Below are 17,004 nucleotides of genomic sequence, written 5' to 3'. Positions count from 1 at the left end.
TAACAGATGAGAATGGGCCACCGCCGAGGTCACGGAGATGTTCCGGTACCGTTAGCTTGCTAGCTGCCAGGACAGGTAACGTAGACGCTGTTGGGTTCCACCCAGAACAGCTGGGTTGGGCTTGCGGTGAACACACGGCGTTCTGTTTTTATTTACTCCACGTGGAACCAAAAGGTTCTTTGTGTTTTTCGTTAGGGCTCGGTGTTGGGTGTCTCAGTAGCCCAGGGCCGGCTCTACCCACTTTGGTGCCCCAGGCGAGTTTACTCCTTGCCCCCCCCCCCCCCCCCCCCCGCGCGCACACACACACACACAGCACAAACACAATTTAAGGATAACAGCCTACTAAATGATCACAACAGTTAATTTTAAATATTTGGACAATAAGAACAAGCAGCTCTGTTCTGAGGCATCTGTAGTGTGGTCACATGACTGCGGTCTCGCCTTAGGGCTGATGTTTACAGGAGCAAGTCTGTTTAACATGGACACATGCTGGATCTCGGGTATGTTTTCATCAGCTCCTGTGCAGCAGCAGCTGTCACTAACACGGTAGTAGCAATCCTCAGGAACACCAGCACATCAGGAGTAACTTCCTTTAGTTTCTCTTCTCCTTTTGTTAAAGTCTGACGTTAGCTGATGGGCCCTCAGTGCTCCACCTTCATGTTACCAGACAGGTGAGGTCAGTGAGCAGGTCTACAGCAGCCTTGAGAGACTCGTCATGAAATTCAGGATGTGTTGACGGGTGTTTGAGTCCTCAGGCTGCTGAGTATATGCTGTCTGTCCCTTCGGCTGGAAGCAAGTCAAATATACGTGTAAAGATATTAAAGAGCAAGTCACCCCCAAATAAACTTTTTTTTGCTGATAAACTAAATAAACGAGTGTCTAATCATGCTGCAGACACATGTAGTCAATAATTTGGCACTTCAGTGCATCTTAGTTAAAATTTAAATATTCTGCCTAAAACTGTCAGTGTTGTGCTGTTGTCAGGTAAAAACTCTGCATTGTATTTTAATTTAAATCTGCCACCGCTATTGGCTAAGAGGTATGCTATGATGTAAACTGGTGCATTATGATGTCACAATGCTGTTGTGAGCCTGTGTGTGTGTGTGTATTTGTTAGCAGCTCCGCCTTCTCGGTCTGCCAGGCAACAGCATGTGTTGCATTTTTCAAACATGAAGTGGGAGTGGAGTTAGACTCTGGTAGGGGGTGACTTGCTCTTTAATCCTTCCGTGAGGTCACACAGTAATAGGACATCAAGTATTAAACACACCTGAAGCTTAATGTAACAGCAATAATAACGTCAGTGTGTCGGAGACCACAAACATCTGGCTAAACTTAGCTGCTTCAGGGTGGTGTTGGTGTGGATGCTACATCAGAAGACCTTCAGGGTGTAGATGCTACATCAGAAGACCTTCAGGGTGTAGATGCTTCATCAGAAGAGCTTCAGGGTGTTGATGCTTCATCAGAAGTGCTTCAGGGTGGTGTTGGTGTGGATGCTTCATCAGAAGAGCTTCAGGGTGGTGTTGGTGTAGATGCTTCATCAGAAGAGCTTCAGGGTGTTGATGCTTCATCAGAAGAGCTTCAGGGTGGTGTTGGTGTGGATGCTTCATCAGAAGAGCTTCAGGGTGTGGATGCTTCATCAGAAGAGCTTCAGGGTGTTGTTGGTGTGGATGCTTCATCAGAAGAGCTTCAGGGTGTAGATGCTTCATCAGAAGAGCTTCAGGGTGTTGATGCTTCATCAGAAGAGCTTCAGGGTGTTGATGCTTCATCAGAAGTGCTTCAGGGTGGTGTTGGTGTGGATGCTTCATCAGAAGAGCTTCAGGGTGGTGTTGGTGTAGATGCTTCATCAGAAGAGCTTCAGGGTGTTGATGCTTCATCAGAAGAGCTTCAGGGTGGTGTTGGTGTGGATGCTTCATCAGAAGAGCTTCAGGGTGTGGATGCTTCATCAGAAGAGCTTCAGGGTGTTGTTGGTGTGGATGCTTCATCAGAAGAGCTTCAGGGTGTAGATGCTTCATCAGAAGAGCTTCAGGGTGTTGATGCTTCATCAGAAGAGCTTCAGGGTGTAGATGCTTCATCAGAAGAGCTTCAGGGTGTTGTTGGTGTAGGTGCTTCATCAGAAAAGCTTCAGGGTGGTGTTGGTGTTGATGCTACATCAGGAGAGCTTCAGGGTGTAGATGCTTCATCAGAAAAGCTTCAGGGTGGTGTTGGTGTTGATGCTACATCAGGAGAGCTTCAGGGTGGTGTTGGTGTAGATGCCTCATCAGAAGAGCTTCAGGGTGTAGATGCTTCATCAGAAGAGCTTCAGGGTGTGGATGCTTCATCAGAAGAGCTTCAGGGTGTAGATGCTTCATCAGAAGAGCTTCAGGGTGTTGTTGGTGTGGATGCTTCATCAGAAGAGCTTCAGGGTGTAGATGCTTCATCAGAAGAGCTTCAGGGTGTGGATGCTTCATCAGAAGAGCTTCAGGGTGTAGATGCCTCATCAGAAGAGCTTCAGGGTGTAGATGCTTCATCAGAAGAGCTTCAGGGTGTTGTTGGTGTGGATGCTTCATCAGAAGAGCTTCAGGGTGTAGATGCTTCATCAGAAGAGCTTCAGGGTGGTGTTGGTGTGGATGCTTCATCAGAAGAGCTTCAGGGTGTGGATGCCTCATCAGAAGAGCTTCAGGGTGTAGATGCCTCATCAGAAGAGCTTCAGGGTGTGGATGCTTCATCAGAAGAGCTTCAGGGTGGTGTTGGTGTAGATGCCTCATCAGGAGAGCTTCAGGGTGGTGTTGGTGTCGATGCCTCATCAGAAGAGCTTCAGGGTGTCGATGCCTCATCAGAAGAGCTTCAGGGTGGTGTTGGTGTTGATGCCTCATCAGAAGAGCTTCAGGGTGTCGATGCCTCATCAGAAGAGCTTCAGGGTGGTGTTGATGTAGATGCCTCATCAGAAGAGCTTCAGGGTGGTGTTGATGTAGATGCCTCATCAGGAGAGCTTCAGGGTGGTGTTGGTGTAGATGCCTCATCAGAAGAGCTTCAGGGTGTTGATGCTTCATCAGAAAAGCTTCAGGGTGGTGTTGGTGTGGATGCTTCATCAGAAAAGCTTCAGGGTGGTGTTGGTGTGGATGCTTCATCAGAAGAGCTTCAGGGTGTAGATGCTTCATCAGGAGAGCTTCAGGGTGGTGTTGGTGTAGATGCTTCATCAGAAGAGCTTCAGGGTGTTGATGCTACATCAGGAGAGCTTCAGGGTGGTGTTGGTGCGGATGCTTCATCAGAAGAGCTTCAGGGTGTGGATGCTTCATCAGAAGAGCTTCAGGGTGTGGATGCCTCATCAGAAGAGCTTCAGGGTGGTGTTGGTGTGGATGCCTCATCAGAAGAGCTTCAGGGTGTAGATGCCTCATCAGAAGAGCTTCAGGGTGTGGATGCTTCATCAGAAGAGCTTCAGGGTGTTGTTGGTGTAGGTGCTTCATCAGAAAAGCTTCAGGGTGGTGTTGGTGTTGATGCTACATCAGGAGAGCTTCAGGATGGTGTTGGTGTAGATGCCTCATCAGGAGAGCTTCAGGGTGTTGTTGGTGTAGGTGCTTCATCAGAAAAGCTTCAGGGTGGTGTTGGTGTTGATGCTACATCAGGAGAGCTTCAGGATGGTGTTGGTGTAGACGCTTCATCAGAAGAGCTTCAGGGTGCAGATGCTTCATCAGAAAAGCTTCAGGGTGGTGTTGGTGTTGATGCTACATTAGGAGAGCTTCAGGGTGGTGTTGGTGTAGGTGCTTCATCAGGAGAGCTTCAGGGTGGTGTTGGTGTAGATGCTTCATCAGGAGAGCTTCAGGGTGGTGTTGGTGTAGATGCTACATCAGAAGAGCTTCAGGGTGTAGGTGCTTCATCAGGAGAGCTTCAGGGTGTTGATGCTACATCAGGAGAGCTTCAGGATGGTGTTGGTGTAGATGCCTCATCAGAAGAGCTTCAGGGTGGTGTTGATGTAGATGCCTCATCAGGAGAGCTTCAGGATGGTGTTGGTGTAGATGCCTCATCAGGAGAGCTTCAGGGTGGTGTTGGTGTAGATGCCTCATCAGAAGAGCTTCAGGGTGTAGATGCTTCATCAGAAGAGCTTCAGGGTGTTGTTGGTGTGGATGCTTCATCAGAAGAGCTTCAGGGTGTAGATGCTTCATCAGAAGAGCTTCAGGGTGGTGTTGGTGTGGATGCTTCATCAGAAGAGCTTCAGGGTGTGGATGCCTCATCAGAAGAGCTTCAGGGTGTAGATGCCTCATCAGAAGAGCTTCAGGGTGTGGATGCTTCATCAGAAGAGCTTCAGGGTGGTGTTGGTGTAGATGCCTCATCAGGAGAGCTTCAGGGTGGTGTTGGTGTCGATGCCTCATCAGAAGAGCTTCAGGGTGTCGATGCCTCATCAGAAGAGCTTCAGGGTGGTGTTGGTGTTGATGCCTCATCAGAAGAGCTTCAGGGTGTCGATGCCTCATCAGAAGAGCTTCAGGGTGGTGTTGATGTAGATGCCTCATCAGAAGAGCTTCAGGGTGGTGTTGATGTAGATGCCTCATCAGGAGAGCTTCAGGGTGGTGTTGGTGTAGATGCCTCATCAGAAGAGCTTCAGGGTGTAGATGCTTCATCAGAAGAGCTTCAGGGTGTTGTTGGTGTGGATGCTTCATCAGAAGAGCTTCAGGGTGTAGATGCTTCATCAGAAGAGCTTCAGGGTGGTGTTGGTGTGGATGCTTCATCAGAAGAGCTTCAGGGTGGTGTTGGTGTAGATGCCTCATCAGAAGAGCTTCAGGGTGGTGTTGATGTAGATGCCTCATCAGGAGAGCTTCAGGGTGGTGTTGGTGTAGATGCCTCATCAGAAGAGCTTCAGGGTGTAGATGCTTCATCAGAAGAGCTTCAGGGTGTTGTTGGTGTGGATGCTTCATCAGAAGAGCTTCAGGGTGTAGATGCTTCATCAGAAGAGCTTCAGGGTGGTGTTGGTGTGGATGCTTCATCAGAAGAGCTTCAGGGTGGTGTTGGTGTAGATGCCTCATCAGAAGAGCTTCAGGATGTGGATGCTTCATCAGAAGAGCTTCAGGGTGGTGTTGGTGTAGATGCCTCATCAGGAGAGCTTCAGGGTGTTGTTGGTGTAGGTGCTTCATCAGAAAAGCTTCAGGGTGGTGTTGGTGTTGATGCTACATCAGGAGAGCTTCAGGATGGTGTTGGTGTAGACGCTTCATCAGAAGAGCTTCAGGGTGCAGATGCTTCATCAGAAAAGCTTCAGGGTGGTGTTGGTGTTGATGCTACATTAGGAGAGCTTCAGGGTGGTGTTGGTGTAGGTGCTTCATCAGGAGAGCTTCAGGGTGGTGTTGGTGTAGATGCTTCATCAGGAGAGCTTCAGGGTGGTGTTGGTGTAGATGCTACATCAGAAGAGCTTCAGGGTGTAGGTGCTTCATCAGGAGAGCTTCAGGGTGTTGATGCTACATCAGGAGAGCTTCAGGATGGTGTTGGTGTAGATGCCTCATCAGAAGAGCTTCAGGGTGGTGTTGATGTAGATGCCTCATCAGGAGAGCTTCAGGATGGTGTTGGTGTAGATGCCTCATCAGGAGAGCTTCAGGGTGGTGTTGGTGTAGATGCCTCATCAGAAGAGCTTCAGGGTGTAGATGCTTCATCAGAAGAGCTTCAGGGTGTTGTTGGTGTGGATGCTTCATCAGAAGAGCTTCAGGGTGTAGATGCTTCATCAGAAGAGCTTCAGGGTGGTGTTGGTGTGGATGCTTCATCAGAAGAGCTTCAGGGTGTGGATGCCTCATCAGAAGAGCTTCAGGGTGTAGATGCCTCATCAGAAGAGCTTCAGGGTGTGGATGCTTCATCAGAAGAGCTTCAGGGTGGTGTTGGTGTAGATGCCTCATCAGGAGAGCTTCAGGGTGGTGTTGGTGTCGATGCCTCATCAGAAGAGCTTCAGGGTGTCGATGCCTCATCAGAAGAGCTTCAGGGTGGTGTTGGTGTTGATGCCTCATCAGAAGAGCTTCAGGGTGTCGATGCCTCATCAGAAGAGCTTCAGGGTGGTGTTGATGTAGATGCCTCATCAGAAGAGCTTCAGGGTGGTGTTGATGTAGATGCCTCATCAGGAGAGCTTCAGGGTGGTGTTGGTGTAGATGCCTCATCAGAAGAGCTTCAGGGTGTAGATGCTTCATCAGAAGAGCTTCAGGGTGTTGTTGGTGTGGATGCTTCATCAGAAGAGCTTCAGGGTGTAGATGCTTCATCAGAAGAGCTTCAGGGTGGTGTTGGTGTGGATGCTTCATCAGAAGAGCTTCAGGGTGGTGTTGGTGTAGATGCCTCATCAGAAGAGCTTCAGGGTGGTGTTGATGTAGATGCCTCATCAGGAGAGCTTCAGGGTGGTGTTGGTGTAGATGCCTCATCAGAAGAGCTTCAGGGTGTAGATGCTTCATCAGAAGAGCTTCAGGGTGTTGTTGGTGTGGATGCTTCATCAGAAGAGCTTCAGGGTGTAGATGCTTCATCAGAAGAGCTTCAGGGTGGTGTTGGTGTGGATGCTTCATCAGAAGAGCTTCAGGGTGGTGTTGGTGTAGATGCCTCATCAGAAGAGCTTCAGGATGTGGATGCTTCATCAGAAGAGCTTCAGGGTGGTGTTGGTGTAGATGCCTCATCAGGAGAGCTTCAGGGTGTTGTTGGTGTAGGTGCTTCATCAGAAAAGCTTCAGGGTGGTGTTGGTGTTGATGCTACATCAGGAGAGCTTCAGGATGGTGTTGGTGTAGACGCTTCATCAGAAGAGCTTCAGGGTGCAGATGCTTCATCAGAAAAGCTTCAGGGTGGTGTTGGTGTTGATGCTACATTAGGAGAGCTTCAGGGTGGTGTTGGTGTAGGTGCTTCATCAGGAGAGCTTCAGGGTGGTGTTGGTGTAGATGCTTCATCAGGAGAGCTTCAGGGTGGTGTTGGTGTAGATGCTACATCAGAAGAGCTTCAGGGTGTAGGTGCTTCATCAGGAGAGCTTCAGGGTGTTGATGCTACATCAGGAGAGCTTCAGGATGGTGTTGGTGTAGATGCCTCATCAGAAGAGCTTCAGGGTGGTGTTGATGTAGATGCCTCATCAGGAGAGCTTCAGGATGGTGTTGGTGTAGATGCCTCATCAGGAGAGCTTCAGGGTGGTGTTGGTGTAGATGCCTCATCAGAAGAGCTTCAGGGTGTAGATGCTTCATCAGAAGAGCTTCAGGGTGTTGTTGGTGTGGATGCTTCATCAGAAGAGCTTCAGGGTGTAGATGCTTCATCAGAAGAGCTTCAGGGTGGTGTTGGTGTGGATGCTTCATCAGAAGAGCTTCAGGGTGTGGATGCCTCATCAGAAGAGCTTCAGGGTGTAGATGCCTCATCAGAAGAGCTTCAGGGTGTGGATGCTTCATCAGAAGAGCTTCAGGGTGGTGTTGGTGTAGATGCCTCATCAGGAGAGCTTCAGGGTGGTGTTGGTGTCGATGCCTCATCAGAAGAGCTTCAGGGTGTCGATGCCTCATCAGAAGAGCTTCAGGGTGGTGTTGGTGTTGATGCCTCATCAGAAGAGCTTCAGGGTGTCGATGCCTCATCAGAAGAGCTTCAGGGTGGTGTTGATGTAGATGCCTCATCAGAAGAGCTTCAGGGTGGTGTTGATGTAGATGCCTCATCAGGAGAGCTTCAGGGTGGTGTTGGTGTAGATGCCTCATCAGAAGAGCTTCAGGGTGTAGATGCTTCATCAGAAGAGCTTCAGGGTGTTGTTGGTGTGGATGCTTCATCAGAAGAGCTTCAGGGTGGTGTTGGTGTGGATGCTTCATCAGAAGAGCTTCAGGGTGTGGATGCCTCATCAGAAGAGCTTCAGGGTGTAGATGCCTCATCAGAAGAGCTTCAGGGTGTGGATGCTTCATCAGAAGAGCTTCAGGGTGGTGTTGGTGTAGATGCCTCATCAGAAGAGCTTCAGGGTGTAGATGCTTCATCAGAAGAGCTTCAGGGTGGTGTTGATGTAGATGCCTCATCAGGAGAGCTTCAGGGTGGTGTTGGTGTCGATGCCTCATCAGAAGAGCTTCAGGGTGTCGATGCCTCATCAGAAGAGCTTCAGGGTGGTGTTGGTGTTGATGCCTCATCAGAAGAGCTTCAGGGTGTCGATGCCTCATCAGAAGAGCTTCAGGGTGGTGTTGATGTAGATGCCTCATCAGAAGAGCTTCAGGGTGTCGATGCCTCATCAGAAGAGCTTCAGGGTGGTGTTGGTGTGGATGCTTCATCAGAAGAGCTTCAGGGTGTCGATGCCTCATCAGAAGAGCTTCAGGGTGGTGTTGATGTAGATGCCTCATCAGAAGAGCTTCAGGGTGTCGATGCCTCATCAGAAGAGCTTCAGGGTGGTGTTGGTGTAGATGCCTCATCAGAAGAGCTTCAGGGTGGTGTTGGTGTGGATGCTTCATCAGAAGATCTTCAGGGTGTAGATGCCTCATCAGAAGAGCTTCAGGGTGTCGATGCCTCATCAGAAGAGCTTCAGGGTGGTGTTGGTGTTGATGCTTCATCATGTGACAGTGTGAGCGTCCTGTCACAATGTCCCGATTGATCATGCGCCCTGGCTACTTGGCCAAGGGGATGTCCCTTTGGCTGACTGGTTAGAGCGTATGACTCTCACCCGGGAGTCTGGGGATCGAATCCCACCCGGGCCCTCGTTTATCCACCTTGCCACAATCAGGAGAGCTTCAGGGTATAGGTGTTTCATCAGAAGAGCTTCAGGGTGTAGACGCTTCATCAGAAGAGCTTCAGGGTGGTGTTGGTGTAGACGCTTCATCAGAAGAGCTTCAGGGTGGTGTTGGTGTAGACGTTTCTTCTGGAGAGCTTCAGGGTGGTGTTGGTGTTGATGCTTCATCAGGAGAGCTTCAGGGTGGTGTTGGTGTAGCCACCCTGCAGTAGGTTTCATGTTTAAAGATATGTTGTATTTGCTTTCCTCTGTTCTGTGTATTAGCTGGCTGTTAGTGGGCATTGTGTGTATGTGATCGGAGGTTGAGAGAGGGTGTGTGTGTGTTGGTTCAGAAAGCGGCGTGAGAGAGTTGGTTTGGTGCAGCTCGTTCGTCTGGTTTCGTTGTTCTTCTGTAACGGGGTGCTTACAGCCGACGGTAACAGCCTGACTCCTTCAATAAAGTGACAGCTGTTAACGACCCTCTCGTCCATCATTTGAACATACAGCCGGACGCTACAATACGTGCATACATTTAATTATCGGTATTTTTATTCTGCAGTTTTGCATCCTGTTTAGCAGGTTGCGCCCTAGCTGGTCACCTGTGTTGCAAAACCGGCAAAAATTAGGCAGTCCGCTGTTAAAGAAGGCGAAACAATCAAAGTTAAAGATGATCAATGATCAAGAGTCTGCTTCTCGACCTGCAGAAAAAGAAAATTAAAACAAACAAATTTAAAAAAGGGACACACAACAATACAAGAGGAGCAAGCTATCACTGCGTCAACCTGATGAGGAAATGTAAAATCAACATTGTTTTACTTAATAATCACACGATAATCAATCACAGTGCATTAAGTGCCAACCACAGCCTTAAGACATGTGTTGAAAATGCCCAAGTCCATACTTATGTGAGCACCATGTGAGCACCTGTGTGTGTGTACTTGCGCTTGTTTATGTAAGGTTTCTCTATAGGAGCTTATGACACTGTTGATCACAGCACCTTAATTAACAGACTTGGTGCCTCAGTGGGGATCTCTGGAAATGTTCTAGACTGGTTTAGATCGCACCTTTCTAACAGAAATTACAGTGTCTGTATAAACCAAATCATGTCAGATTCTACCGACCTGTTCGGTGGGTAAGGATTGGGTACCTTTGACATTTGAATCGATTCGGTACTAATTCCGGTACCAAGGAATCGATATCAGTACTTAACGGCACCAATTTTAGATACTTTTAAGTGTTTAAAATTTTAATTTTCTTTTATAATCAAATATATATTTTCTTAATATATAACCATATTTGATAAATATCACAATAAATAACATACAACAGTTTGTATTTTAACATCGTCCTTGTAGTTTTATAAGCTGATAATTAAACTGAAGCAAACATCTTTACTGTGAACTAAATTTACTGTGTATCTTCATTCCTTTTGCCGTCCCTTTTCATTTGATTTTTCCTACTGGGAAGTTAGAATTTCCGAGGAGAAAGCGAACGCACCATTAGCTGATAACAATGGTGGCAATGGAAGCTAACATATCAAGCTAACGTTATCTTAAACAGTTTATTTAGCTGCTGGAGCAGATTAAAACGATGATGCCTCACACTTAGATCGTTGTCGCTGGTTTCATCTTCACCCAATCACCAGTGGCATTTAGTAAAGTGAAGCCAAACTTTAGAGCACGTTCATGATCTTCTAGTCGGAAATTCGGAGTTCCGAGGAGAAAGCAAACGCACCATTAGTGAAACGGAAGCTAACATATCAAGCTAACGTTATCTTAAACATTTTATTTACCTACCGGAGCAGATTAAGATGAGGATGTCTCACTTAGATCGTTGTCGCTGGTTTCATCATCACCCAGTTACCCATCACATTTAGTGAAGTGGACCCAAGCGTTAGCGTGCGTTCTTTCTACCATGCTGCTCTGTTTACAACTGGCTCGCAGCGACCGACGACATAACGCTCTTGCGCATGTGCAGCTGTCTAGGCAAGTTCTCGTTATGAAGGACGGGTACCGAAACGAGGCACTGTTTCAAATGACGTGAATCGGTGCTCAGTCGGTACTGTGTAATTCGGTCGGTACCTTAAAAAGTATCGAATTCGGTACCCTTCGCTATCTGTGGGGTACCTCAAGGCTCTGTTTTGGGTCCACTGTTTTTTTTACTACACATACACCCTCTTGGCCAGATAATTGAGTCTTTTCATAATGTCTCTTTTCACCCATATGCAGATGATATTCAACTGTACTGCTCCTTTTAGGATTCTGAGTTCTACAAACTGTCTGAATCACTAGAGTGTCTATCAGCTATCACTAGCTGGTTAGAAGATAACTTCCTTCTGTTAAACTCTGAAAAGACTGAATGTAGGGCTGCAACAACGAATCGATAAATTCGATGAAAATCGATTACTAAAAGCGTTGTCAACGAATTGCGTCATCGATTCGTTGTGTCGCACAACTCTTCCAAAAGCGCCCCCCCTTCCCGCCCGCCATTGCGCGCAGACCAGAGCAAGTCAGATCAGCGCGATGGAGAGCCGATCAGCGCGAGGGAGAGCCGATCAGAGCGAGGGAGAGCCGCAGATCAGCGCGAGGGAGAGCCCACAGATCAGCGCGAGGGAGAGCCCACAGATCAGCGCGAGGGAGAGCCCACAGATCAGCGCGAGGGAGAGCCGCAGATCAGCGCGAGGGAGAGCCCACAGATCAGCGCGAGGGAGAGCCGCAGATCAGCGCGAGGGAGAGCCGGGACCGGCAGATCAGCGCGAGGGAGAGCCGGCAGACTTGCGCTGCTGCGAACCGGTTCTGCATTGTTGTGCAGCGATCCAGGCAGCTGCTTCCAGCGCACGGTCCATTCTCAAAGTGGTTCAACCAAAAAACTATAATTAGCACACGATCGTTCATGTCCGCACATGTTTTCTATTTTGTCTTATTTGTGCCTGAAGCGCGCTACTGCGGAGCTCATCACCTGTGCTGTGGTGATGTCACCTCACGCTAGAGCTGAGGAAAATAATCAAATAATCGATGCATCGGGATGCGGACATAAACGATTCTGCATCGTAGAAGAGTACGCCATAATCGATTATAGTGGAATGTAGTTTTGTTTTTTTAACGGCAGTACCAGCGCTGCATCCAAATCTGTCAGAGTGAGCGTCCTCCACATTTACCTCCGCCTTAATGTGGTACTGCAGGGCTTAGCGCTGGAGTTGTAACCTGAGACCAAACCGGAACCGAATCAGCCCGACCGGTTCTGTTGGATTTGGGCCGTGAATTATGTTAATTGAGCGGGTTGTCGTGCGGCTCGATGAGAGAGAGAGAGAGAGAGAGAGAGAGAGAGAGAGAGAGAGAGAGAGAGAGAGAGAGAGAGAGAGAGAGAGAGAGAGAGAGAGAGAGAGAGAGAGAGAGAGAGAGAGAGAGAGAGAGAGAGAGAGAGAGAGAGAGAGAGAGAGAGAGAGAGAGAGAGAGAGAGAGAGAGAGAGAGAGAGAGAGAGAGAGAGAGAGAGAGAGAGAGAGAGAGAGAGAGAGAGAGAGAGAGAGAGAGAGAGAGAGAGAGAGAGAGAGAGAGAGAGAGAGAGAGAGAGAGAGAGAGAGAGAGAGAGAGAGAGAGAGAGAGAGAGAGAGAGAGAGAGAGAGAGAGAGAGAGAGAGAGAGAGGGAGGATCGGAGGACGATGCTCCAAACACGCATTATTATTTTCATAATTTAATTATTATTTCTCCTGGAAGCGCTCAGTCAGACTGCTTGTTGTAATGTAGGGAGATCCGGTCTTGGGGAGGGGGCGGGGTCAATGATGGCGGCTGCAGCGTGATCGTCTGTCTCTTTTATTTAGGGACACGGAGAAGTTAAAATGAGAGATAGAAGGTAGAAGTTCTTGTTCCACTTTATTCTTTTGTGTCATGAAGATAAACTGATGTTAAATTCAGCTTAAAGAGAAACTGGGAGGAAGCTTTGGTTCATTTTAGGTTACAGGAGGTCTGTCTCCTATCTGCTCCTCCAGAGACAGCATGGACATGAGGGTCACATGGTGAGGGTCACACAGGAAAGGTTTGTAGTTAGCTGGTTAGTGAAGGAGATCCATCAGCTGGGTAATTTAATCCTAATCCAGCCCACAGCCTTCTGCTGGTGTTATTATCAGAAAGAATAAAACACACATCTTAAATATTATTGGAAGTGTAGAATTTGTTTTATGTTTTATTATTTTCTGCATCAAACAGAACTTGATTCATTCTCCAACATTTCAGAAATGAACCACTGGGTTCAAATAAAATAAACTAAGTCAAACATTTCATTTGGTGTTATTTCTGACACCCTTGAACTGTGGCATAAATATTTGACTCTAGAGCTGCTCAGAGACATTAAACACTCATATGAACCCATTATGTATTTTATTATTACATTATGTGTCCTGTAGGTTTTCAGTACTTTTTTAGATTTTGTGAGTTTTTGCAAAGCATGTTTTTCTCAGCCTGAGGCGTGGTGTTGAACGAGGAAACAGATGTTTTACTTAGCTAAATCTTCTTAAATGTTTAAAATGTTTTGTCCTAACCTGTGGTGGACGGAGAGATTTTGAGGGATGGCAGGTTGTGTCAATTACGTTTTTGATAAAAAAAAAATAAAAAGCAATTATCTGACATCTTCTATCGATGAAAACAAATCAATATGAAATAATCGTGATGCATCGTGATGCATCGGGATATCGAATCGAATTGAATCGTTGACCCAATAATCGTAATCGAATCGAATCGGGAGACAAGTGAAGATTCACACCTCTACCTCACGCAGCATCGAAAACGCGCTCTCCGCTGTGTGGTCAGGAGATCCCTTTGATCTGCTCAAAAGTAACTGATGAGGTGAAAAGGTAAGAATCCAGGCAACAGATTTTCTGGAGAGTTTAGAGGAGATGCAGGAAGATGAGAGACAGACAGGACAGGAAAATAGTTCAATAAAAACAAGAAAACAAAACAAAGTGTTGAAAAGTCAAATGTAGGTAGATTTATCTCCACTACACGTTTTTACCAGTAAAAAACAATAAGTTATACACATGTTATATTTATACATCTGATACAATTCAGAGCACCTTCAACACTCAGTCACACCCAGGGCCGTTTCAAGACATTTTGGGGGCCAAGGCAAAATGCCCCCCCCCCCCCCCCCACCCATAACTGGGCTCCCCAGAAGCCTCTGTGTAATTCATACCCTCTCCAGTAGTGTTAGTTATACGGTGTTTATAAAAGCCCCTCAGACATGACTGACATGTTCTAATATTATCAGATGAAAAACTAAATTATCAGACATGCTGTCTCATCTGCTGCTTTTCTAAACTTTTTAAAAGTAACAAAACCATCTGAAAGCCACCATTTGTGGATTCTCTGAAAGTTTCCATGGAGTGTGGGACAACTTGTTTTTTCATTGATCCTATCGTCTAATCTCACAGCTGAAACAAGCATCCTTAATAATCTGTGCACAGGAAGCTTACCGATGCTGTAGTAAAACAAAAGGTATAATAATTTATTATTAATAAAACCTTGTTGCAGAACTAAAGCAGAAAAATTAGATTTTGCATTAAATATGCAAAATATTTACATATGAATTGTTTTAGAGCCCTTTAATTGGCAGAATCTGATATTAATTTAGTTCTTACAAAAAATGGGTCCCAACATGGTTTGTGTGGCGTTGCCATAGTGTGACGTCATAGGCACAGATCCCCTGTCCTCTTGTTTGGAAATGGAAATATGATCACCCTACATTAAACAAACTGTCCACCCGGGCTTTTGCGCTGCACAGAGACGCTTCGCTGCCTACGACTGAACGTCAGTTGAGAGTCAGTCTCATGCAGACTGACCAATGAAGAGAGGGCCTCAAGTTAAGACCCTCTCCTCATTGGTCAGTCCACACGAGGTGGGTCAAAGGTTACTCTGGGCAGGTTACGTGTTGTCAGGCATTCAAGTATTGAGTATATTTACTGCATATTACAGTAAAATATTCTGTATGTGACCACATTATGGTGATCCTTGGGTCGTGATGATGGAGCCCTTGAATATTGTTTCCCAGGGTACAACAAAGTGTTAATCTGGCCCTGGTTCCGCCGTCACATTCCCACAGAAACTGGTTGATCACACCGGGGCCAGACTACTAGCATGTGGTTTTACAACCACAATGTCCTCAGAAGCAAAAACGCTTTTAAAAGGGAGGGAGGAGTCCTAACTGTTGCTGCAGGCGTGTTGTGTGAGAGTGCAGTTATATACTGGTTAATATATTTTTGGGTTCAGTTGCTTTCATGTGGCCTAATGTGAGTCTATTTGGGATCATTGGAATGATCAGCAGCATTTCTTGATGTGACTTTATGGCAGTTGCCCAGGGCATCATCGCAAGGAGGATGGCATTCATTTACTTTTGCTTTATTTGGTATTTTTTCAGTCATTTTTGGAAATAGTGATCAATTTTGATTAATTCACAGCCTATGTTTAATTACATTTAAAATAAATGTTAACAGATGAGATCAAACAAAACACATGAGAATTGCCTTTAAGCTGTTTAACTTGGACCAAGCATTTTAGGTCACAGATAGGTGTAGCTTAGGGTCTCTGTCTATACACCTTATAAGACAATTTAGGTGATGGCATGTTGTTTTTCTGCTATTGGAACTGTTTTCTAATAATGTTGTGTTAAATAAAGTGAAGGAAGGAGAGAAATAACGTTTCCCTAGCAGTTTTTAAAAATTTCCCCATGTAATCCGATTAATCGATTAATTGTGTCGAGACCCCATCCGATTAATCGATTATCCAAATAATCGTTTGTTGCAGCCCTAACTGAATGTCTGATCATTGTCCCTGAGAGTATGGTTCTCCTGATTAGTCTAAAACTCTGTCATTTATCCTCTGTCGTCAAGTAGGGCTGGGGGTAAACGACTATTTTTTTAAACGTTCATTCTGACGATTATTTTATCGAATAGTCGACTATTCTAATGACTATTTAGACAATTAATCTAATGATTATTTTTCTATTGCACAGTTAATAAAAAACAAAAAATCTCTAATAAATTCCTCAAAAAAATTGATAAACTGTAAGGGAATAAACACTACAGGCCTTCCATTTTGTATAACACTGCTTTTAATGTGTTGGTTGGTTATGTTCTGGTGACGTGTAGAACTTGGGAGTGCAGGCTGCTGCCTGAGAGGTGGTTGGAGACGGTGTGTCTCCATGCTGCTTTGTTTTGGTCACTCATGTGCGTGAGGCGAGTGGTGTTACGACCCTTCCTGGGGAGTTTGGCTCGTGTGCAAAAAGGAAGGGACAATAACGGGATTTAAAAGTTAAAATGATGATCAGGTTTATTTACAACTACAAAAAAACACAAATCTTTCCATCCACAGGTTGGGAATAATAAAACTAATTCTGCCTGTGGGGAATTAGTAGGGATGTCCCACTGGGCAAAGATTACTGGGTTCTGGACCAAAATAAGAATCTCCAAAGGTCCAAACTCTAAACTGGGCGGTTAAACCAAACTCGAGGTGATATTTTAAACTAAATCGAAAACCCACAACACTCTAAATGTAATAAAAGGGAGATCTGCACCACAAACAAGATGAACTCTAAACCAAAACGTAACAGCTTATCCCAACGCAAGAAGCTGTTAGCGAAGATGCTAACAGTAGCTTTACCGACGTTAAATTCAAGTTACCAAGTTTAAATAAACCAAAAACACCCAGCAGCAAACAGACCAGCATGGAGGAGAGACTGCTACCACCAAAACAGCTCTCCTAATGTCTGAAAGAAGCTTCTTTATGAAGGGAGAAACGCTCCCGGTGATGTCCTACATCTGCGGTAGAGACGGAGCAGCGTATCTGACCCAGGAAGTTGTTGTCCGTTGCCGGGAGACGAGGGCGGGCAAAACAAGAAAGGAATCTAGTAGCGGACAGACGTTGTTCTGGGTCTTCGGTATTTGGTGGAGATGTTAGTGTAGGCGGACGAACCAGAGGAAAAACAGGCAGATTCCTCCTCTATTTACAAACTCCTGGGGATGCAACAAGTGGGCGTGGTGCGTCGACTACCGGATCTGACGTCGACGAATTTTTAGAATCGAGCCGTCGACGTCATTGGGGCTTCACCACAGCCCTATCGTCAAGACAAACTTAAAGGGACTCTAAGGAAGTTTGAAGTTTTTATGCTCGCGATCGCCACTCAGGCCTAACGCGTAATTGCAGCTTCAAAAGTAAGCTCGTGCATGAGGTGCGCATGCTGTACGTGCACACTCCTTAACGAAAATAACAGCTGAGACAGTGTGTGTGTGGCCCAGAGGACAGAAGAACACAGCAAATTAATAAAAATAATGTGCCTCTGTCTCTGCAGCTGCACTTTCTCGTCGGCCGGCCGAACGTGCAGTGTGTGT

The 17,004-nt window shown here is 46.3% G+C and overlaps 2 protein-coding genes across 4 annotated transcripts in view; both read left to right on the top strand.

Annotated features, from left to right (window-relative positions):
• Positions 1–17,004, top strand: part of agfg1b (ArfGAP with FG repeats 1b) — a 34,912-nt gene that overhangs the window by 383 nt on the left and 17,525 nt on the right. The window lies entirely within an intron of this gene.
• On the top strand, positions 13–8,657 carry LOC139073191 (mucin-19-like). The gene is made up of 6 exons (XM_070556142.1): positions 13–45; positions 196–254; positions 620–671; positions 756–809; positions 1,337–3,434; positions 3,915–8,657. The coding sequence occupies exons 1-6, from the start codon at positions 13–15 to the stop codon at positions 8,513–8,515; spliced, it is 6,897 nt and encodes a 2,298-aa protein (XP_070412243.1). The 3' UTR covers positions 8,516–8,657.

This window comes from Nothobranchius furzeri, chromosome 11 (genome assembly GCF_043380555.1).
Source record: "Nothobranchius furzeri strain GRZ-AD chromosome 11, NfurGRZ-RIMD1, whole genome shotgun sequence".
Lineage (NCBI taxonomy): Eukaryota > Metazoa > Chordata > Actinopteri > Cyprinodontiformes > Nothobranchiidae > Nothobranchius > Nothobranchius furzeri.
Note: the sequence above shows the minus strand (reverse complement) of the source record. Positions and strands in the feature narration are given on the sequence as shown.

Excerpts from the sequence above, each read along its gene's own strand:
- LOC139073191 (XM_070556142.1), top strand. The coding sequence starts at position 13 with ATGGGCCACCGCCGAGGTCACGGAGATGTTCCG. Across the intron at positions 255-619 it reads TACCCACTTTGGTGCCCCAG|TCTGACGTTAGCTGATGGGC; the intron begins GCGAGTTTACTC and ends CTTTTGTTAAAG. Across the intron at positions 810-1,336 it reads GAAGCAAGTCAAATATACGT|CTGCTTCAGGGTGGTGTTGG; the intron begins GTAAAGATATTA and ends GGCTAAACTTAG.